General features: G+C 32.3%; 4 protein-coding genes across 5 annotated transcripts in view; 2 read left to right on the top strand and 2 right to left on the bottom strand.

Annotated features, from left to right (window-relative positions):
* The first annotated feature begins 535 nt into the window (after positions 1 to 535).
* Positions 536 to 15,941, top strand: LOC149900924 (high affinity copper uptake protein 1-like). The gene is made up of 4 exons (XM_090112499.1): positions 536 to 696; positions 12,329 to 12,411; positions 14,907 to 15,142; positions 15,503 to 15,941. The coding sequence occupies exons 1-4, from the start codon at positions 672 to 674 to the stop codon at positions 15,702 to 15,704; spliced, it is 546 nt and encodes a 181-aa protein (XP_089968625.1). The 5' UTR covers positions 536 to 671; the 3' UTR covers positions 15,705 to 15,941.
* A 2,223-nt stretch (positions 15,942 to 18,164) lies between these two features.
* The window catches only part of PKD (serine/threonine-protein kinase D3), a 64,460-nt gene continuing 57,660 nt past the window's right edge, over positions 18,165 to 24,964 (top strand). The window contains exon 1 of one of the 2 annotated variants that reach the window (XM_090112379.1): positions 18,165 to 18,368. The gene's annotated coding sequence lies outside the window, so the exon portion shown is untranslated. Of the gene's footprint in view, positions 18,369 to 21,016; positions 21,172 to 24,964 lie in introns of those variants that run through there. The other variant, XM_090112381.1, reaches the window with a different exon arrangement.
* Positions 19,191 to 21,674, bottom strand: LOC149900923 (juvenile hormone esterase-like). Its single transcript, XM_090112685.1, has 4 exons — positions 21,507 to 21,674; positions 21,041 to 21,219; positions 19,745 to 20,776; positions 19,191 to 19,395 (listed from the first exon to the last, which is right to left on the bottom strand). The coding sequence occupies exons 1-4, from the start codon at positions 21,672 to 21,674 to the stop codon at positions 19,191 to 19,193; spliced, it is 1,584 nt and encodes a 527-aa protein (XP_089968811.1).
* Positions 21,885 to 24,110, bottom strand: LOC149900922 (esterase FE4-like). The gene is made up of 3 exons (XM_090112534.1): positions 23,599 to 24,110; positions 22,289 to 23,454; positions 21,885 to 22,213 (listed from the first exon to the last, which is right to left on the bottom strand). The coding sequence occupies exons 1-3, from the start codon at positions 23,821 to 23,823 to the stop codon at positions 21,967 to 21,969; spliced, it is 1,638 nt and encodes a 545-aa protein (XP_089968660.1). The 5' UTR covers positions 23,824 to 24,110; the 3' UTR covers positions 21,885 to 21,966.

Genomic DNA, 24,964 nt, shown 5'->3' with positions numbered 1-24,964 from the left:
GTGTGTGACGTAACCCTTTAACCAGTTGTGTAAAGGTACATGTTCACTATAAGATATACTATTAATAACAGTTAAATGTGTGATTTATTCTTTATGAGCGTAATTTAATTGACTATGATTTATGCTTTTGTAGAGAAAATTCTGCCAACTATCTCTACATATATGACGTAGGTAATTCGTCATAGTGATATCTTTAATGAATTGAGAAAGACAAATCTAAAGACTTTTCAATTTAAGAATGTACCTAGTAGATTAGATTAAGCTTGAAGTTAATAAAAAATAGGAAAAATTAATGATAATAATCACATTAAATTTATTAATAAGGTTAAAACTTAAAACTAATTTATCTGCCAGGCATTAGACAATAGACGTTGAATAAAGTCGATCTGAATAACTACAAGATTTAATCAATGAAGAGTAACTAATTAAAGTATTGAATGTAACAAAAAATGCATGTAAAGAGATTCACTTTAAAACAATCTATAGCTATTCCGTGGGCGATGGCCTTAATTATTATAGTCTGTACTATTGCGCTGTCACTGTCGTTTGGCATTCCCGCGCACGTTACTGCCGAATGAGAACGTTTCGCGCCATTTCTTGAAAATCGAATCCGTCGCGAGTGTTGACATTTGACAAAGTTTTTTTTTTTAATTTGTTAAACCAAAATAGCCATGGAACACCACCACCATGACCATGGTAAGTGATGGATAGAGTCGACATACTTATTAATTATTAAAAATGGTATATTTAGTAGCTCTATCAAAGTAATTGCATCGACCTTGTCGAAAATATTCATATTGTATTGTGTTGTAATGTGCTGTTATTTCAAAGTTATGTGCTTATGTTATGTGTTATATTTTTATGGTTTTATTATACATTGTTTTATAACAAGGCGAAATGGAAATTGTACCAATATGCGCTCTTTTGATCCAAGTACAGGAAAATACAATTGTGATCGAAGGAGTTAACTATCTTTACCTTAATTTTAATTAGTATTATTGTTTGTAGCATTAAAATAGCAATTTTTGTCTCTGCTGATTGTTTATTATCTGCGTAGATATGTTTTCTGCTATCGTTGGAAAAATACGAGAGTCAGTTCTGGTTTTTAGACAAAAAAGTAAATCACATGAAACAGGTTGAGCGTAATTTTGGCTGCTCTCGTTGAAATTCCTCAGACCCAGATCTGCCTATACATAATTATTTATTTGAGACCAACCGTCGCCAAAAATATGAAAATATGTACATATCAGAAATAATAACATAATATAAAAGCCGATTAACTTTGATGTATGTATTCTTGAGACATATATATTTATAAAAAAATCTTGTCACCATTTTTTTTATATTAAAAATGTTATGATAGAGTTTAGGTACACTGAAATCTCGTACAAAGCTAAAAATAATGATTCAATAAACTAGATTGCAATGAGTTAAGTCTTTTGTTTTTGAATAATCAGCTTATTAAATAAAAGCCCTTCGTTTGGTGTAAATAGTTAAGATACATATGAAAACTGATAAGACGATAAAATAGAATATATGAGATAAGATTTGTCGATGTTTAAAATGAAGACAATTCCCTGTGGTTCAATGCACGTAGACTAGGTTGAAGAAGATTAAATTCTTAGAAGATTAATAAAAAAAAACTGCACCGGATTATAAAACAATACCTAGTTATATATTTAAAAAAAATTCGGCGCGAAAAAGTCCGCCGCTGTATCGCTTTGAAAACTGAAAATATCAGTGTTACAATCAATAAAAAAAACAGGATTAAATCTAATAAAGAAATATTAAAAACAATACAAACGCAAACAGGTTATAACTTAGAATACATAAAGATAGTTTCAAAATTAAATCAAGTAAGTAATTAGGACCAGTGCCATAAATATTTTTTGTTGTTTGTGGTTATGTTTTACCTTTATGTATGTTACATAAATATTGCCGTAACAATGTCGACCTTACACCAACGTAATTAGGCCGTGAATGCTCGCGTGCTCGATTAAATAATACTTTGATGTTTAATGACGTCACAACTCACAACTCATAGTTCGTGAAGAAGTAATTTTTACATGTAATAAAAATAGGTAAACAATACCTTAAAATGTTTACAATTATTATCACTCACAATTGTAAATATTTATTTGAGGGCAATTTTTACTTATTTAATTTTCGAAGTGAAACTTCTTTATCGGGGTTGGAAAAAAATTTAGTGTAACATTTTTTCGCCATCTTGTTTTTATCCCTACCACGCGTGATTGACGTATTTCTGTAAAGTTGCTTAAATTATTTTTTAAAAAATAAGGTCATAAAGAAGTTTCACTTCTTACGTGTGTACACTAGTACACGCACACATTTTTTTATTAATTCATATTTTGAATTATGAGTCGACAGAAATACTGAAACGATAAGGTTCCTTTTAAAACTACCAAATCATTTTTTTCTACACATGTATTCGTATTAACGTTGGACAAGCATTTTTTTTCTGCATATGTATAATAATGTGACCATGGACGTATAAAAAAAGACGGACGCCGTATTACGAACAAACAACGTGAAGCCACCATAGTAAGCTAGCGATCGTGTAAAGACAATAAACACGCACACACTCTCACCATAGTAAGCTAGTCGGCCGCCATTACGTCGTGAACTACCGACTGATTAACTGCGTCACTGTTTCACAAAAAATATTTAAAATGCCGTCTTGCGTGGTTAAATGGTGTCGCAACAGTGCAATTTTAAATAACAAAACACAAGGGATTACATTCCACAGGGAAGCAAGTTATTTCTTTTATGTTTTAATTACAAAATTATTACGACAAAATTTATAGAAAAAAATACAGCTGCCATTGTCATCAGGACAGCTGTTGCCATGGCAACATGGCACACACACACGGATGTTTCGCCGCCATTACTAGGCTTCACTCAATGTTTAGGCGATATACCGTCCGTCTTTTTTTATACGTCCATGAATGTGACCTTCTTTTTTTATTCAGCGTGTTTTAAAAATGGAATTATGTATTTACTTATTGTAAAGCTTATTGGTGCCTAAAAATGTGATTTGTTATCTACAATTATTTTTCTGTTAATGCAAATTGTGCAAAATGCAATCTGAAATTAATTTATCACGAAATATTGCTGATCATCATTCTATAATGTACCTATACATGATATATACCATCAAATATTTTTTGACATACCAAATTATTATGCAATACTGTTATAACAATGTTTTACGGAAGCTTATTGCACAACCTTTGGAGAAAATAAGTAGGCTCTATGCAATGGCTCTATGTTGAATAAAATTTCATACGTTTAGTAAAGACTAATGGCCGGTTTTAAAACTTCGTGTTTTGTTTAGTTTATCTTGTCATTTAGTACGAAATATTCTATCAGGAACATTATCAGGGACTGTTGAATTCTTCTTTTTAAAACGTCTTTTATTTGTTTTAATCATTTCCAAAAAATATCTTATTTTTAAAGTACCTATTTTTTAATATATGTAAGTTAAACTCGTAATCCTCTTTCACTCAGTCAGATAAAATGATAAATACTTAAAATATTTTTCTTCGATAAATATTAGGAGATAAAACAGTTTATCATTGATATCAGGTAATCACCGGAGGTCAGACATATCATTTTCACCTCAATATTTATTTGGTAAATGCTCATAAAATTATCTACATATACCTACAAGGAAAAATTTCTAAATATAATCATTTAGGTTTAGGTAAGTGTGAGAAATTATGAGGCATTGGGTGAGGTCGGATAAACCCAGTAGTAGTACCTAATGGGAAAAATACGATGTTAGATGTAATATATTTTGTTGGTATCTTAGAGCATTAAGCGTTGGTTGTATTGTAATTTCTAATATAGATAAACGATTCTTTACGATTTTTTTCTTAACACATACCTAGCATTTTATTGTTTAAAAAGATAATAGAGCACTTATTGAAAAAGTCTAGTCGTACAGATACGGTCTAGTAAATATTAATAATAATAATACTAGGTTCAAAAACTGCATTGTAACCAATTTTCCAAACCATCTAAAGCTACACTATTTAACTATTTCTGACTTCTGAATTATCACAGTCGTTTTGTGATATTTGTAGACGGATGTTGTAAATTGAACGAGTAATTTTATGTTGTAATTTGGCCTTCAGAAGTTGCGCAGTGTACTCTAGGCCAACTGCTTTCCATTGATAAAAAGTCGAAAAGTGTCGGAAGTTGTATTTATTAAAGCGATTTGAAATTTGTTTTAAAAGTTTAAAAAAAAATTGGAAAAAATAGAAGACATTTTATAACTGAATCGTTTATTATTAATAATACTTGATTTACCAAGGATGAATAACTATTAAGCTCTTTACGGTAACCCTAAAACAGTAGGTTATATTATGTAAGCGTGGAAACCGGTCGTTTGTTCAATTGTAAAGAAAAAACTGCTGAATAGATGATGTAGTAGATGATCATATTTGATTATGTAATCCTAAGTATACCTATAATTAATAATATCTACATTCTACATATTTTGTCATTTATGTACAAAAAATGGCTCTGATATAACTTGAACTTTGTCATGCACTGATTCCCTTGTAACAAGAAGATCTACATTTACTGGTTCAATTAATTTACGTATAGGTATTTGAATTTTTAACACATGTTGACTTTCACTAATATACCACAAAAGCGAAGAAAATCGTTGCAAAAATAGTTCATTGTTGTAGAACGAATAGTCATGCTTATTTGTCATGCTACTTGTTGCACATTCGACATGTTGTACTATTGTAATAATACACATATTATTACTAGTTGACCTGACAAACGTTACGTCCAAAATTTTTTGCGTCCTATTTAATTCTTAGACCTAACAGAACTAAAGCTACAAAAAAAATATATAAATTGGAGAAGCCCTTTCGGAGGTAAGTACCTACCTCTTTGATTTCCAATGCTGTGACACCATAATTTTATACATTATAAACTTAATAATTAGGTTAAAAAAGTAATATATAGTTTAATAACAATAAAGTATGAATCTTATTATAAAATTATGTAAATAAAGAAAAAAAAAACGATAACATGTTTAGAAAAAATCTCTTGGGTAAAACGAAGGTAAAACGTGATAGGTTGAGTTCACTTCAAAAGGTCATTTAATTATAATTTTCCAATGTGGCTTTATGTGTTGTTTATTGATTTATTTACGATACACAGTCTTACCACAGTCATATATAAAATTATTTACCTAAGTATTTAAGAAAAAAATAAACCGAATGTACTTGAACCGCATTCAGATACTTAGAATATAATATTTAGAAGAATATTTTTTTACAAACAATAATAATTGGTAAATTGAATAATCATGCAATAAAAAACTTAAACAATTCTCGAATTATAAATCGAAATAATATGCGATTTCATTATTGTTTATTTGAATAATTTTTCAACACAAGGCGTACGCGTAGCCGGCCTGTGCACCGGAACCTAACCTACGTCAATGAATATCAAGTGTTACCACAGAATAAAAATATTACATTTTATTATACCACAGATACGGGTCAGGAATACACAATGCTGACGTGCCTACTACCTACTATTACATAGGTATTATATTATTTGTGTTTTTATTGGTATAGATTTAAAGAGTTTTAACTTTCCTATAGGTAGACTTATTTGGCAAAAATCCTGGAATAATGAAAAAAATATTAAATATGTACTAACTTACCGCCCGCAGCTTTGCCCGCTTTGTCTAAAACATATACTAAAACTAATAAATATGTATATATAGATACTAAAACATAATAATAAATTATATACTCAAACCTTCCTCTTGAATCACTTTATCTATTAAAAAAAACCGCATCAAAATCCATTGCGTGGTTTTAAAGATTTAAGCATACAAAGGGACATAGGGAAAGAGAAAGCGACTTTGTTTTATTGCACGCCTCATAAGCGAAGCGTTGAGGTGGGTACTACTGTCACTTCGCGCAAAACATCTGATTTTTCAAACTTAAAATGTCTTTATGTATCATACATTGCACTTGTAAGATAATACATACACACACATATTAAGAAAAAACACTATTTTTAACGTTCATGATATTTTTGATGACATTTTTGTTATTTAAACTAGTTAAAAAACAGTTTAAAAAAGTTCTGTCTTGGACGTCCGTGTGTCTGTAGGTGCGGATCCTTTTTCTTGTTAACACGATAGCGACCGAAATACTTTACTAATCGAGTCTTTTTTTTTCTCTTACGCTTGAGTATGCTCAGGAATAGAACCCTTTCATTTTTCAGGGTCTGATTCGATGTGGTTTAATTGTTATTAAATAAACAAAAATAATAATTAATAAATATTTATTAAAAAAAAATTATGAGGCGTGCACTTTTGGATTTTCCAAATTATTTTATACTATGTAGTGATTCTCGCAATTAACGCTTTTCTTTTTGCTTTTAAAAACGATAGGTTGTATTTCATACACACGTTTTTCGATTTGAGAAATTTGCAACGTCAAATATCCAAGCCATGGCTGATGGCATACGTTATTCAAGTGCAATACAGCAATAGTTTACAGACAGACAGGATAGCACGCAACAACATCCGCATAACAACTCCGATTTTGCCCGTTTACAAAATATTTTACACCTAGCGCGTTCGCGCGGAAATGTATGTCAAAACACTGACAGCTGCGTTTGGCGCGTAAACGGCTGTCAAATTTGCATTTTTTTTTAATTCAAATTTCTGAAAGGCCTACGTTTGGTAAAAAAAGTTTAATTTGAAAACCAATACTGAGAAGTGAGAATATAGCAACAATGTTTATAAATAAAATAAATAAATAAATGCATATAATAATAAGGCACTTCCATGAATCGTAATAATTACAAAAACATTATTATATCTGTTCACTATGAACCTTAGAACTAAGATTGAAGAACTATGATTATTACAGAATAATGACCTAGCTATATCATTCATTTTTTAATCTGTATCAATTAGGTGACGGAATTACCACATATTTAAGTCTTTTTAAATTAATCCATTATCCAACTGATAAATAATTAAACGGTTTAGAAAAACCGTATTATCGTCTAATAATATAAACGATTGACATACTTATTTAAAAACATTTTTATTAAAATTTAGCAAAAAAGAAAATGTAGATATAAATGTAATGCTAATTCCGTAAGAATTAAGTGTCTTCCATCTCATGTTATATTTATTGAAGTGAAACTTCTTTATCGGGGTTGGAAAAAAAATTAGTGTAACATTTTTTCGTTACGCGTGACATTTTTCCGTTACGCACCATCTTTTTCTTATCCCTACCACGCGTGATTCGACGTATTTCTGTAAAGTTGCATATAGTAAATTATTTTTTGAAAAATAAGGTCATAAAGAAGTTTCACTTCTTACGTGTGTACTCTAGTACACGCACACATTTTTTTCAAAAATTACTACACAGTATAAAACAGATAATATATTAACAGTTTAATATTGTTAGAAAAAATATGGTTGATACTTGATAGTGATAGCAAGGAAAGTTGGTGTTGCAGGACATATTTTAGCCTTATTTTGCCATTTTCTTGTGATTAAAATATTTTTAACATTAAGAATGTTATATGAAACATAATAATGCGAAGTTACAGCCTTCATTAAATTGTTAATATTGTCACGGACCACGGTTTAAAGTATTAACAAAAGAGCTATCGCCATTCGCCTGGTAGCTTCACCGTTAGGTGCCAACTTAGTTTTGTAGACTTTTTCAATTTGCAAATTCATTTGACACTATGCGCTAATTTTTACATTTTTCCAGTACATTGCTCTCCTTTTATTTGTATGTAATCCTTCATACGAGCGTATCTAAACTCTAATTTGTAATACGAACTGCAAAAAATATAGTATTTTTTAAATAAAATAAGGTCATGTGGCTTTATATCTGCCTGTTCGTTTATTAAACCGAGTGACGTCGAGTTATTTATTACGACCCTTAGATCTTACTTAATGATCTATGTTACGACCTAATAAATTATGCGGAGTCTATATAGCATGGCTCTAAATCGACTTTTAATTATTAACCAACTACGTAGGTATTTACCTAATATAAAAAGAGATTAGCTACACAAAGTATCTAACACATGTTTTATTGTCTCTAAAAATTTGATTTAATATTTTAAACAAAATAAACAAATATGTAATAAAGCATAGTAAAGTTTAGGCATTTATATTCATAAAATCAATACAAAAGAAGCGAATATAAAAAAACAACATAAATAAATTGTGCGTCGTCTCCAAGCCTCGTCACCGGACGTCACTCATTGTCTTATAACAAGACATTGCTGAGGGGACGGTCCCCGCCCCGAGGGGACGACTGACCAGTATGAGGAAATGCAAATCGTTTTGTGTTATAAGTACATATATTGAAAAATAAATGTAGGAAAATTTTGAAGACACTTTGGCGCCATTTTTTTTTTCAATTATACGTAACTATGTCATACTCGTAAACTTTAAACAAATAATATATTTAGGCCTATCATGAAAATCTTAATCATCTATGCCTATGTATATTATTTTTATAGCTTTCAAGTGCTATATAAATGTTAAATAATTAAAGAATAGAAAAAAATCGATCACGTGGCGGGATTCGGACCCAGAAAAGGTTCGAATAAGGCGGAAGACGCAGCGCAGGTTCGAATCCCGCCTTGTGATAAGTACTACATAAGCTAATTAGGAAAAACTGCAAGCAAATCCGTGGCCAGGTAACTAGCTAACAATAATTACTTCACAGGTGGGCAAATATAGATTATAATATGCAATATGCGATGTAATTCAACGCACGCGCATCCTTGACATTGACGTCACGGCTCTCGAACCGCGTTCTATTACCATACCTATGTAATAATCTTTTTATCGCGTATCTTTTCCTTTTTGTATCCTTTAATAACTTTTATAGAGTATGAACTTTTGACTAAACTTTTTCACAAACAAAACGTAGAAAGCGCAGACATAGACTTACGAGACTTTGTAAACTTAATCCAATTTTATTGAATTAAATTACAATAATATATTAGTCAAAACCGAAAGAGCTAAGAACAAAATTACCATGCATTATACATACGCCGCTTTTGATTTTTTTTTTCAATAAAAAATTCTACTCGCCAGGCTGCAATTTAATTACATATATGGCATTCCGCATTGTAGCAGGCCGTTTATTGCTAATTGACTTACGTTAATCCTTATAAATGTTTAAACATTTTACACTGTATAATGCAGCTGATGAAGCTAATAGAAAACTTGTTGGACGAGGTAATACCTGGTTCTATCATATAGGTAGGTAGGTTATAAAATCCTAAAGTTTTTGTATAAAGTCGAAAGATGAACTAAACGTAAACTATTTATTTATTTTTATTTATTACTCTTCAATAAAGCTATACATAGAAAACTTATTGCTAATATAAGTATACACAAAAAAAAACCAATATAGTTTATTAGGCTTATCACTTAGAAGTGATCTCTTCCAGGCAACCTTGGCAAAAGGTAACAAGCTTACTAAAATGTCAAACTATTCCTTTTGGTACCTCTAAGTAAGGTACATGGATATCCTGAATAAACAAATTTAGTTGCGTCATCTAGTTTTGTACATTAATTCTTGATGTTTCCGTACCTCGGAAAGCGGAATATGGTCCTATTTGTATAACCTTTAAATATGATAGGTTCTCTCAATTCGCATAAGTATAAACTAACACATCAGCAAATAGGTACAAACTTTGGTACTTACACTTTTTGAACGATATTTTAAATTGAAACGAAACCATTGTAAAGCAAATAGCTTATAATCTGAGCACGTTTGGTAACGTGGCGATTATACAAGTTGAATGAATTTTTATGACCCGATAAGGAAAGTAAAAGTTACGTTACAGTTGTTAGTAATAACCGAATTAATGTGTTACAAAACATTACACATTGAAATTTTAATTGTAGCGGTAGAGACAATTTTACAGCCAGAGATAAGAGTAGAGTTTTATGCCGCGACAGGCAGTTTTGCAACTTTAATGTGTCTGCTGTCTTACGTATGTACCTATAACTATCAAATTTAAAACAAAACTACAATTATTTTTCCGTTAAAAAACCCCTGTTTAACGGAAATATACTAAATAGTTTTGAAAATATGAAAGAGAGAAAGAAAATGCCTCGAAAATGCGTTTATCATGGACATTGGACACATAACAAAATTACTTTGCTAAAATCCCCAATTCCGCAAAATACTTATGTTTATTAACTTATAATATGCATTTTCTACATATTTCTAATTTACTTGTAAAAATAGGAACTAGAGTTAATCCCACATAACTTTTTAAAATCAACTAAATCATCAATCATTTAAAATCACTAGAAAACTGCAAGATCCCATCTCAAGCAATCTCATCATGGATCGGAAGTTATTACATGCATCGAGCTGCATTGCGCAATCGGCCCTGGCCCCCCTAGTCAAGTGGCTTTCTGTTAGCGTAGCGTTCAATAGAATAGACTACGAATGTATGAGATTGACGTAGGCTGTAGATAAACGTATCTACAGGTTACGTCAATCTCATACATTCGTAGTCTATTCTATTGAACGCTACGCTAACAGAAAGCCACTTGACTAGGGGGGCTGTGCAGTGAAAGCACATACATAACATGGCAATATCTATCCTATATCTATGTTTATATGGTTAATTTTCTATTGAACGATTTGCGATGAGCAAAATGATGATTTCATATAATTAATATTTAGTGACATGACAATAATTGAGGCTTTTGTGTCAAACTGTGCTTTATTTGTTACATAAGTCGGTAATTATGAATTACCGTTCATGTAATGGTTTAAACGTAAAGTGGAGATTGTATGTAGAGAAGAATAAAATCTTGTTCCACTGAAATATATAATTTACCTCCTTACAAAGACATAATAGTAGCACAATAGTATAGCTTTTGTATAGAGTACAGAATAACGACTTAAAAATTTTCAAGAAATTTTTGAAATGAAACTTCTTAAGGCGTGTTGAGAGTAAAATTTCAAAGTCGCGTCACGGCAACACCGTCACGTCATGGAGTAAGGCGACGATTTTGGTAACTTTGAACCTTGCCAAAGAAGTTTTACTTCTGACATGTGTGCTCGGCACACACGCTCTTTTTTATTTGCGTTCTTCTGTTCATTTTGTATATATTCCACTTTATACTAATTTGTAATAGACACATCCTTTCAATAATAGTATGACACATAATTGTACAAGTACATGAAAAGTGCTTTTAATTTCAATAATAATTGTTCAACAAGTAGGTAATTAGGTGCGACACTTTCCTGTAGTAGATGTACTTAGTAAACATCTTACTGTGGATTTGATAACAATAGGTGTTGAACAATACACTAGTGTTATTCATAGTGTTTAGTTGTTTATGTCATTGTGTCAACTATGTATGCTTTATTTAGGTGAATTTTGTTTTATGAACTTATTAGCTATGCTCATGCTATGCTATAGCCAATAGGTATCTGTGGCTATAGGTATTATGCTTCAACGGCTTTTCGACACCTATTTCACCTCATATGAAAAAGGATGACTAGATTTATATATGGAATATATGGAAGTTATACCTATACTAGCAGTCCGCCCCGGCTTCGCCCGTGGTACATATTTACGTTTTCTCTACATAAGAACCATCCTCGTACTTCAAGGAAAATAATAAAAAAAGAATTATCGAAATCGGTTCAGCCGTTCTCGAGTTATGCGCTTACCAACACATTTTGCGATTCATTTTTATATATAAGACTAGCGGTCCGCCCCGGCTTCGCCCGTGGTACATGTTTACGTTTTCTCTACATAAGAACCATCCTCGTACTTCAAGGAATATAATAAAAAAAGAATTATCGAAATCGGTTCAGCCGTTCTCAAGTTATGCGCTTACCAACACATTTTGCGATTCATTTTTATATATAAGACTAGCGGTCCGCCCCGGCTTCGCCCGTGGTACATATTTACGTTTTCTCTACATAAAAACCATCCTTGTACTTCAAGGAATATAATAAAAAAAGAATTATCGAAATCGGTTCAGCCGTTCTCGAGTTATGCGCTTACCAACACATTTTGCGATTCATTTTTATATATAAGATAAGATGGAAGGTTATTTAGGAACGCAGTTAACTTAATGTAATAACATTAAAATATATTCAATTATTTTGAGAATATTTTGCGTAAGCACTGTGTTTTTATCGTTCAAAATTAAATCAATAACTTCAAATTCTTTAATCATTTCAATTCAAAACCTATCAGCATAGAAATGACTCATAAGAATTGTCATGTTTTCCAGCAATGGAGGCAGTGTCACACAACCACGAGGAGCAGGCGATGGCGCCGACCAGCTGCCACGGGGACCACGGACATGCTATGGTGGTAAGTTATCTGTATTATCTATTATATCTGGTAATATAACTATAAATATATCTATAATCTATGCTTATATGAAAAAAGGAGGTAGATTTTTTTACAATATGTTAAATGTACTTATACTAGTATAGTACCTACCTATTATTTGTGGCCATGCTCTACATTTTTTGATATATTTTCTCTAAGTAATGATTGGTGCTTGCTTAGTTTTCATAAAATATACCACCAGTAAAATGCTTACTTCTAGATTATAAATTACCGCTAGGATTCGTAAAAAAATATTTTCGATATATGCATTCAAATCGAACATTTTATTTAAAAGATATCGTGAAATTTGTCATAAAAATAACATATGCTAAATAATGCAAAGTTGTGAATTAATGTGCTAAAAATAAACTCTATAATCATGTATCTAAACTAGTACAATATATAAATAACAATAACGAAGCAATTGACTTACATTTAAACATCGCTATCACTCTGTTATCAAGAAGTGCAATCATGTAACCACTATGCGGTTATATCATGCGTTATAACAACAATTTTTCCCACGAACATTTGTACAATTATAGACAAATAAAAAACCCTCACTTTTCCTCGTTTGGTGACCTATATTTTTATGTAAATTTGGGTTAATTCTTTATAATATTTGAGTTAATCTATACTAATATTAATATTGTAAAGCTGAAGAGTTTGTTTGTTTGAACGCGCTAATCTCGGGAACTACTGGTCTGATTTGAAAAATTATTTCGTTGTTAGATAGCCCATTTATCGAGGAAGGCTATAAGCTATATAACATCTCGCTAAGATCAACAGGAGCGGAGCACTACGGGTAAAACCACAGAGCACAGCTAGCTCTATATAAAATGTATTGCTAAAAAATTTCGTTTGTAACTCTTGCAAATAAATTTATTTAATGTTGGAATGATATTATACAATCTAGGTATATATCAAGTCATTGAAAATTATCCACGGCATCTCCTTATTCTCCGAAACAGTATCATTAACAACTCAATCAATGTAGAGACACATTGCGTCTATATGCGTATGTAGGTACACGTACAGACTGACTGATCCACTGACTCCCTTGAGGAGAAATCTTAAATTTTATAAATTTATGAGAAATGTTTTAAATTATTTATCAATGTCGTATTATGACGTGGTCTTTTTATCGAAATTAAGCATGTGAATTTGCTTCTCTTTTAGTTTTTTCGCTTTCTATCAGTTACATTTACTATTATCTTTAAAACCAAATAGCTACTTTTGAAAGTCTACAATGTTATAGTCTTCCTTGTAATAAATAAAGAGATCAGTTACTAGTTTGTGACGTCATTATCAGGATAGACTATAGAGTGTAGGGTAGAGATAATGGATATAGAACCAATTTTTAACTTGTATAAAGAACCAATGTGTAAAATAATTGAACAACGAGTATCTTTCTTTTATAACAATACTAGCAATGCCCTGCGGTTTCACCCGCATAGATAGCGATATCTTTACAGTGAAAAGTCTACTATAGGTCGGACATGAAAATCACCTTTACCCCGTCCCGCACTACGGCCTTTTTTTTTGTTTTAGTGGGGAAATCTTTCATAGATACCCACGGCCTCCAGGGGAGGGGCCGTGGGTTATGTCGGATTCCTACCGACCAAAACCCCACTGTGTTCCGTCAAGACGCATATTGGTAGAATTCCTCCGTGACCCCCGCACTACGGCCTGCTCGAACAGTATACCTACTATTTTCTGTAGATTGACACGTTTAAATTCGTTATATCTTTTGAATGGAATATCCAATTCTTTTCATTTAAAAAGTATTTTGCTGGTATTGAAACAGTCTATAATAAAACATCATTTAATGGGATAAGGATTAATATGTGTATGGATAACATGGTTTGATTACTGTCGGCACTTCTATTTACTTTGAAAACGTAAAAAAGTTGTTGTAGTAACATAACTACTGAAGATGGACATATGGTATCGCGGACTTTCTTGTAGATATTGATCCATTCTATAATACTGTAGAACATTTTTTTGTTCTATCTTCAATAGATTCCGCAGCGCACGCGATGACAGAAGTTTTATTGAGGATTTTTTTACACCTTGGGTTACATTATTGCATTTTTGGTAAGGATCTCTAATTTTTTTGAAAATGCAATATAGCCTATGTTGCTCAGTAAAGATGCAGCTTTCTAATGGTGAAAGAATTTTTGAAATCGGTCCAGTAGTTTTTGCGTGAAAACCATACATACATACATACATACTTACATACATACTTACAAACTTTTCCTCTTTATAATATTAGTATAGATTATTTAAAGATGGTTTATAAATCATACCTTCATCTGTTGACTTACCTTATTAGATTAATGTATTATTGTTTTATTCAATTCTCTACATAATTTAAACTCTTACATTTACAGATTACCATACATATTACCACAGACTAATAATAATATACTACGTATATATTACATATAACATATTTTCATTTCTCCTTGCAGTTCCACGCGGGTGTAGTCCAGGAGATCCTCTTCAAAGGCTGGGAGACCTCCAACGCGTTGGAACTCTTTGGTTCCTGTGTCGCCATCTTCGTGGCCAGCGTGATGTATGAAGGCTTCAAGTATTACCGGGAGACGCTGTTTGAAAAGGCGGCACTAGCGGCGACTGCTGACTCGCAAGTTAATATTGCTAAGAATGAAAATGGCACGAATAGGTCTTGTCATGCGAGGCGGACTACGTAAGTATTTGTATAAACAGTCATTAAATAAATTAAATTGTAGTTCTAAATTCTAATCTTCCTACAATAATTATAGTTGCTAGTTAGAAATATAAGGAAGATTTAGTAATTAGGTACGTAATATTTTTTTCTGTAAATTATTATACCTAGGTACTTAGTTAGGTACCTACAATATGTTTTATAATTTAACTCTGTATCTATTAAAAGAAAAAACGCGATTTTTGCTGAGCTCTCTTCTCTCCTAAAAAGATTTAGATATTACTGATCACATTTCCAGAATTAATAATTAATCTGATAAATTAACCCCTACAAGTACACAAATACTATCATCATTTTACTAATTATTTTCTAATGTTACAGATACACGATGTTCTCAAGCGGCCACATTTACCAAACATGTCTCTATTTCGTACAAGCCTGGGTGTCCTACATACTCATGTTGGTCTTCATGACGTATAACGTGTGGCTCTGCTTGGCTCTGGTCCTTGGCCTGGCGCTCGGGTACTTCCTCTTTGGCTGGAGGAAAACAACGGCCATAGACAATAGCGAGTGTTGCATGTAATCACAGATTAACAAGAATATTGTATAGACATGATATTATTTATGACAGATAGATAATAAATATTTTAGAATGTGACTATGTTTGAGCGATGCTTGTAATTATTAAATTGTATATCTTCAAAGTACCTATGTAAATTCTACAAATATGCTGAATCTTTTTATATACTTCTTGGTTAAGATTATAAATTAGATTTTGGGTATTTGGTGGGAAAAATTTAAAAATATTATTGATGATATTTATATGTTATAATTATGACTGTTTATTAATGTCATGTTTGTATTGAATTTGCATTACATTTTGCCATAGCCATTCGACAGGAAAAGAGAGAGAATATAGTTTCTAATTATTGTTAATTATTATAATTAATTATAGTTAACAACTTACATTCCCAATACAATGCAATGTTTATTGATAGGACATTAAGAATAATTACAAGTTTAAATACATACGTTAAGTAGATAACAACCCGAAGAAAATTTTCCTTGTTTATTAAATATAAAATACAGTCTTGCCGACAGTCAAGTTTCAAGTAGGTAAATATATGACATCGTTTAAATTTGTTTTACGATGAATAAATGATAATTAAATAAGTAATGTAAATATTTTGATCAAATTTAATATTTCTCAGATTTTTAAAAGATTTATTCCGGTTTTAGTATTGTATAATTATAGTATAACTTATCATGCTAAGAATGTATTACAGAAAATTGTTAACTAATTTAGTACGTAATCCGTTTATTTGAAATATACGATTTAATGCATACCTTGCCATCATGACAATAATACAATTTCCAACAATCTCATTTATTTTTATCTCACTGATGAAATGAATGATAACAACAAAAAATGTTACGCGCCTGAAATTAGCTACAGGCAAATTTATAACAGTATTTAATAAGAGTAGGTGTATGTAAGTTTTAAAATAAAATAAAAATAACGTAAAATTTCAAAGCCTTTGTGATATTATGAATTTAGAATTAACATTTTTGTACTTTTATTGTTAGTTGAATAAAGATGTTTTATATATTTTATTGATTGTTTTAATTCTAGCGCCATCTAAGTAGGGAATTGATATGATGAATCGGACTGGGGCTCAAAAAACATAAATATCGACCGACACGACCCATCATACTAGCAATCACTAGACGAACTGTCATAGGGATCATCATTCGCCGCGCCGGGTATAGATACACTTTAATTCCAATTGAATTCTATCATTTACAGTTTTCGAACAAATAACATAAAATTCATTGCTAGAAGATCCGTCTAATATAACGCAGTTCATTAAAGAAACGAATCTTCAATGGCGCTTACAGACGGCCTCTCGCTTACAGACGGCCGTACGGCATGCAAAAAAAAATGGAAAAATAAAATCACTAAAATTTATTTGATTTTCCCTATAATAGTTTTTAAGTATCATAAATTTACAATGACAATTATGCATTTGCGAAAGTAAATAATGTTTTTTGGAATTTGACAAAATATGTTCTTTGGGAAAAGAATAAAATAATTATCCATTTACGTTATTTTTATTTTATTTTTTGCTGACACTACCATACGTCAGTGTCAGCTTTGGTCGCCATTGAAGATTCGTTTCCTAACAACGCAATAACGATTAAGAACGCAATATAACACAAAATAAGTCGATGTTATTCCATACTTACCTACCTGCAGCTATAAATGTAATATTTTCTACCTATAACGTGCTACTCGAGATTGAATGAACGAATATTAATAATTAAATTTAATTAATTGTGCTCACTTCGATAAGGATGATAATTAAAATAATCTAAAACTTACAGATAATCTTACGAAGCCAGGAGGAACAGTGGTCGAGTATTTAAATTTTTCAATATTGTTTTGTGATCATTTTGAAGGTTTTATTGTACGTGAACGTGAAGACTGTAGGTAAATTAAAAATTCTAGCTACCCCTCTGTCTACGAGCTACCCACATTATAAAAAAAAATAACTAAAACCACAGATAATAATATTAAACCTCAGAGGAATAATATTCCTCTGAGTATTAAACATTATAAGACCACAGATATATTATAATATATAATATTATAGATTAATTTTTCTCATGTCGCATATTGAAATTTGAAATAATATTGAATTAACATGCTTCACATAAGTTTGTACTGTAAAACGTGATAAAACCATGTAAAAAAAACAACCACACCTCTTTTTTATCCTTTATATTAAAAATTGTGAAACTAAGTTGTGAAAATGCTATAACTACTTTATTTATATTCCATAACTCGACACAAGATGTCGCTATAATTCATAACCAGTTTTAATCAAACATTATTTAAATATTAAAATATGCAGGTATAGCTTCGCGCGTATAATTCTATTATAAATAACAGATTTTTTGTTATTTATGAATCTAATTGGTAATTTATAAAAGTTGCGTTTTTGGACGTAAACACATAACGTTAAATTACCGGTTACGAAACGTAACTCACGTCATGTCAGTGGCCAATCTGACGGGTGGTTCATGTTTTGCCTTTTGTATTTTACTTGTTGATTTTATTATAAAATTCAATGAAAATTAAGTGAAAAGTGATACCACAACTATAGGGATAGTTATGCTATTGTTTTGTGAGTGCTAACACATTGGTGGAAACCTCGCTTCTCATCTCCGGGTTTCGATTCATCAGGTAACGGTATTATTTTATTTTGACGACGTACCTAATTCTCGTGGACAAAATAAAGTTTACATTACTTATCGATCATTATTCGATACTGAAATTGTGTTCATTGATATCGAGTCAGTAAGTTATTTCAGTATGGATGCATATTCTGAACAAAAGTTGCGTGAGTTAAGCGCGTGTTTCACACGGATGTTCACTTATTTATCACCTGACATTCGAAATCTGGAAATTCCAAAAGTTTTTTATCGTATTAAGAAAATGAAAAACTGTGTAAAGTCTATTGTGCATGAATAATTCTATAATTTATTATGCATTTTATGTTTATAATTTAAATGCTAGTCATTGAAACTAGAATTCTGTAGTATTTATTATTAAGCCATAAAAATTTGATAGTGAACTTTTTAGAGGTTTAAAAATCGTTAACAATCAATTAGATCATAACTTAAGGAAAAAAAATTCTTATTAGAAAGTTTTCAAATGATCAGTCTCTTATTGATTGAGTTTAAGATATTCTTGGTTGGTCCCACTATATTAATTTATACTATCAAAGTTAATTAGGTAGTGTACACTACTCATGAACATGAAAATAACACATAAAAGCTCTACTGGGTGGTATTTATTGGAAATATTCTCACATACTTACATCAGATGGTTTTCATTTGTTATATATTGTTTAAAGTACTATTAACCCATTGACCACCGTAAGGCCCGATCGGGGCGCGACACAATAGATTTTCTATTGTGTCTGTGATTCCGAGGACTGATGGATTAAACTAGGTTTGTAAATATATTTAAATGCTTATCATGTATTTCTATCAAAAAAAGTTTCTAATAATTAGAATAATGTTTATAAAATTTGTTATAAATATGATCCCAGAATTTGAACTGCTGAGTTGATATTTCCTTATTATGAATATTCCTTCCAAAGTCGAGGTAGCTGATCTTTCTGTAATTAATTGTTCCGTCCACTATTTGTGGTGTGACCGGAGCCCAAACTTCTGGTATTACAGCTGTGGTGATGGGAGTAGGATCCCTGGAACACAAAATGTTGATATAATAATGCCGATAGTTATTATTTTTAATAATTTTTTCTATTTTAAAATTGTATCTAAGTATATTAGCACTAACTTGTTAGATTGGATACTAAAAATTTCATTTAAACGATATTTCTTAAACTTAACTAAGGCTTTGGTGCAATTAGTACTTGAAATTTTAACTGCAGTTTTTATGTAGTTTTATAACAATTATTTTGAAGATTTTCCAGCTTGCACTGTTATTATAAAAGTTTAGATCTTTTAGTTATAAATTTGTAGGGATTCTCATTACAAGGAGAGAAGGTAGACAAATATTAAAAGTTATGACTAAAACCTTGTTAATCTTACCCAACTTTTATAAAGTTTATCCACATTGTCCTCAAGATATGCGCTACAATATTTTTTGGGTTCTCCCAATGTAAATCCTTGAATACAAACTGAAATATATCACCGTGCCGCGCTTCCCAGCTCAAACTTTCATTCCTCATCTTATATGTGAATTTCATTAAGAAAACCGGATGGATATTCTTGTATGCGTAATAAGCTGCAGATTTTACCAAAGGATACTCGATAAATACATCATTGACGTAATCTATGAAGCTCCGTAACACATCCTCGGGAGTTTCGGAATTGTGAAAGTAGAAATTTTTGGTATATTTACCAACTTTTTGTTTATCTATCATATTATCAATGTCCAAATTGTTTGGTAAGAGTGGATCAAAGTTCTCGGGTATTGTTCTGAATCTAGCCTTGTTGTTTTCTACTACATCAATCTGTTTGCAATTACTGTACACCAACATCATTGGAATATGCCGGAAATTTCCATTGCTCAATGCATGTAATGGATCAGTATGTATTAAAGCTTGCTTAGAATTCTTTTCCAAACACGGCAGCCATTTTGTGGATGCATTTACAAGTTTATAGATTGAAATCTTTTGAAAAAACGTCTGTAGATTGTTGAGATCCTCATCGCCTTTGTATCCTAATTCCTTTGCAGCATCTAGTGCGTGTAAAATTGGATTGTAGGTCATTGACGATGGTGCTAACACTGATCCTGATTCTAGGATGACCTTTTGGAAAAGTTGGTCGCTTGCACCGGAGAGCAGGAGTAGTTCTATTGAAACAGCGCCACTACCAGTACCGTAGACTGTGACGTCCGTAGGGTTACCTCTGAATTGGGCTATGTTGCGTTGGACCCAATAAAGAGCCGCTATCTGGTCCTTCAGCCCCGCGTTTCCTTGTATCCCTGGACTACGTAAGCAAAGGAACCCCGGTGCGCCTAGGCGGTGGTTAAATGTTACGACGATTATATCCTGCTCGAGAAAGTGAGGCGGTGCGTGAAATGCGCCCCAGCTGAAATATTCTGTTGTGTATGACTTTGAGATTGGGATTAGAAATTATATAATTAACTATATATTTGCTTGTGGAAAAAGGAATCAATTAATTAGTCAAGTTAAATTATTGCCGACCGACGACGTAAAATATTGAAATTTTGAAAAATAACTTTCTATAAAGAATGCTATTCCATTATGCTTGAAGTTGACTTACGACTTACATTAAATATTAACTTAAATATTTCAAGTTATTTCAGTTTCAGATGTATTTAAACTAATTATCCCTCATCTATCAATACCTACTATTTACCCGCTTTGAAAGTGTCCATCGTGAAAATGCATTATTACAGGCATGTCGGTCTGATTCACAGCTGGTATGAATATGTTGACCACCAGACAATCCTCGGTACCTGAGAGATCTGACTGAGGGCACTTTACTTGGTAAGTGGCTTCGAATATACCGTCCCATGCTAGGAGAGGCTCTGGTGCCTACAGAAAAGTCAGAAAAGACGTATTAAATGCAAACTTATTACGATTGTTTAGGATAGTAAAAAAAAATGTAACCAATTGAAAAGTACTTCCTTTTTTACTATGCAGTTAATGCAGCATACAATGAAAAGAAAATGTATTTCTTTAATTAAAATAATAAAAATGATAATTAATCCACAATAAATGTCTTCACAAAACAAATATCCGCCACCTAATAATTCCAAAAGGCACTCATGAAATTGCTGTTTATAAAACATGAATTCGCCCTAACAAATGGGTATTCTGACCTTAAACCTGTCGTAACCGGTGGGCGAGCGGGCGTAGGGTACACCGAGGAAGATGAAATGCGGGGGGTTGGGTTTGTAGTACCCCCTAACTATCCCCTGCGTAGTGCTGACGTCCCAGTGTCGCGGCACCACGCCACCTCGACCCACAACTCGAATAAATAACTGCATTATCGTTATCAAAAACATGTGCGTCTTTAGCCCAATAAAATACACCATTTCTTGTCAATTATAATTCCGTGTTCCACCAAACCAAAGGTAAGCAGTCAGACTAACGTAAATGCAGCGAAAGTTATCAAAACATTTCGCTATGTTCATAACATTTGTACCTGTTGAATGTTTACGTGTGGCGTCTAAAATAGACTGAATTGATAAAACATGTGCTTGCTAATTATTTAATTCCGTAATATACCACTTAACTTATATAACATGGCTTACATTAACTAGAGGGTTGGTGACAGTTTCAATCGATACTTAAAACAAAGTTAAAAGTCGCGATAATGTTGATGAGGATAAGTAAAATGGGTGATTTCAGTGTAGAACCGAAATTGTTCTCAATAAAGTGACGTTCATATATCTCGTCCCACAATTTTAATCTTTCGCGGTGCAGATGGTCCAAAAGCTTTAATTCTGTGCCTATTTCTAAACATTCTTCTTTTTCTGGAGTCGAACCGAAAGCTCTCCATTGCACATTTTCTATGGTCGGAATCCTAAAAAAATTGATACAATTTTAATTTATACTCATTACAGACAAAAAGAAAATCAGAAACAATATAATGAAGTACCCTGTTTTTATGAAGCTAATCCACAGCTTTTTCATAATTGTTTTCATTTCATTAGCGCCTTCTTCGTCATCAGTTTGCTCAACTGTCGGTGAATCTTTTTGAAATACGTAATGTAAAGAGTCACCTTTAGCGGCGCCATTGATAGGGCCTTTTTTATAGCCTGTATATGAAAACTCGTAAAAGTAAACCGTAGCACCCGCTTGAGTCAACGCCCTCGCCTGTCGGACGCCGGGGCTTAAGTAACCACAATCGGTAAAACACAGTGAAAGTTTATCTATCTCGTTAATTGTTATTTTTTTATAACCAAAATAATGCAATTTTACTCTATTACCTAACTCATTTTTATCTTTGTCGTCCAATGCTAAATCGTTCGGTAGTAGCTGAGACAAATCTTCGTTAATCAAAGATACTTGTTCCTGATCCAGCCGCAGCACAGCCTGCGAGCCGGCATGGTTAGCAGACCCGATCATTACTGGAATACTAATTTTTTGCGTTTGTAGAGATGTCCAAAAGGATTCAACTATAAATCCTCCTTCGCTTTCTATGCAGGGCTTTAAAGTTACGTCGCTGTAGTTTCTGACGAAGGATTCTAGGTTTGAGAACGAAGCGATATTTATTTCGGCAGCCTTAAGCGGATCTCTATCTATAGCCCAATGCGACAAGGCGAAACCACTCTCTGTTATAGCTTTAGCGATATGATGTTTTGTTTTGTTCGCAATCAATAAATAGTCAACCAAAGCTCCGCCACTCCCTGATCCACTGACAGCTATATGTGATGCGTTTCCGCCGAATGCCTGTATATTATTCTGGACCCAATTGAGTGCTAAAGCCAGGTCTTTCAGGCCAGCATTTCCCTTTACAGTTGTATCTTGAACGCATATAAAGCCTAACGGACCGACTCTGTAGTTCGGAAGAACGAGAATAACACCTTCTGGGACCAATTGCTTTGGACTGTACACATCTGGGTCGCCGCTTCCTGCAATGAAATCTCCATCGTGAATGTGGAATAGGACTTCCACGTTTTCCGCTTCTTTAGGTGCGAATACGCTCAAAGTCAAACATTCTGTTGTTCCTGTATATGTACCGTCTGGTTTTAATTGCGGACATCGCTTTTCATGTTGTTGATTTTCAAGAGCATTAGTCCAGGGTGCCGCGGCGCTTGGTTCCTGGAAACATTATCATTAATTAAAATCGACTCGAAAATATTCGATTAGAGCGTTTACTTCGCTATGGTGATAATCGTAACAAAATGCGTCATAAATCATAATATGTGATACTAACAGTTTTTAAGTGCGCTAGAAAGTACGTACCCGCAGCGGGTCATTGGTGTGAAGTCTTCCATACGGTATGTCGAAATATTGTATAATGTCTGCGTCTTCCATCTTGTAGCCTTGCACTGGTCCTGTCTCCGTCTGAACCACATAACTGTCTTCAGCGTGACTATCCTTTACGTGATCGCGCAACTCTGGGACCTTATTATCTACCACGACTTCAGCGTATATTGGTATAATAAGGCACAAAAATAGCTCGAGCATCGTAAACGGTAAACTTCATTTATTATTTCGCTTCCATGAATGTTTTGATTCGATAGATACGCTCGCAAGTCGTGGGGAAATGAAAACAATATAGCAGAGTGGCTCTTCATGTAGGCTTTCGAAGCGAATCAATCAGGCTGAGTACTGTCAGGTGGAATATATCTTATATTGTTTTGAATACTGATCTCGGTTCTGGGGAATAGGGATTAGTTGGATAGAAAGGTTAAAATATTATACGTGTGGATTTTGAATGCTCCGCTATTACGCTTTATGCTCAACCTTTTTTTTATTCTATTTCAATTATAATTTGTAGTATGACTTAATTTATGGCGTTTTTATTGGTTTATTTTTATTTTTCTTAAAGCAATTGAATACAAACACAAGCAATGTTTTTAAAGTTATTATAAAACGAATTAGAAAAATCTTTATTCCATATATCCAAATGTCCTAAATTTCAATAAAAACTCTGTTAATTTTCTGAGATCCCACGAGCGAAATCTATAAAAAATAAGCAACATAATTACCTACTTACCGTCACCTCAAAAGACTTGTTCGTTGAACTCTGAAAAGTAAATACGCTCTCATTACAGATAGAATATGGTATTGCATTCAGGTGATTATCAAATTGAAAGAAATGGGACATATTTTTATCCTACACGAAAGTCAAAACTTGATAATTTTTAAAACCAAACAATAAATAAATCAAATAATTTGGAAAATCCAAAAGTGCACGCCTCATAATTTTTTTTTAATAAATATTTATTAATTATTATTTTTGTTTATTTAATAACAATTAAACCACATCGAATCAGACCCTGAAAAATGAAAGGGTTCTATTCCTGAGCATACTCAAGCGTAAGAGAAAAAAAAAGACTCGATTAGTAAAGTATTTCGGTCGCTATCGTGTTAACAAGAAAAAGGATCCGCACATACAGACACACGGACGTCCAAGACAGAACTTTTTTAAACTGTTTTTAAACTAGTTTAAATAACAAAAATGACATCAAAAATATCATGAACGTTAAAAATAGTGTTTTTTCTTAATAAGTATGTGTGTGTATGTATTATCTTACAAGTGCAATGTATGATACATAAAGACATTTTAAGTTTGAAAAATCAGATGTTTTGCGCGAAGTGACAG

The sequence above is a fragment of the Colias eurytheme genome, chromosome 18 (assembly GCF_061535395.1).
Source record: "Colias eurytheme isolate Ceu_HAF_F1 chromosome 18, ilColEury1 Martin Lab GWU primary, whole genome shotgun sequence".
Classification (NCBI taxonomy): Eukaryota; Metazoa; Arthropoda; class Insecta; order Lepidoptera; family Pieridae; genus Colias; species Colias eurytheme.
This window is presented reverse-complemented; position numbering and strand designations above follow the sequence as displayed.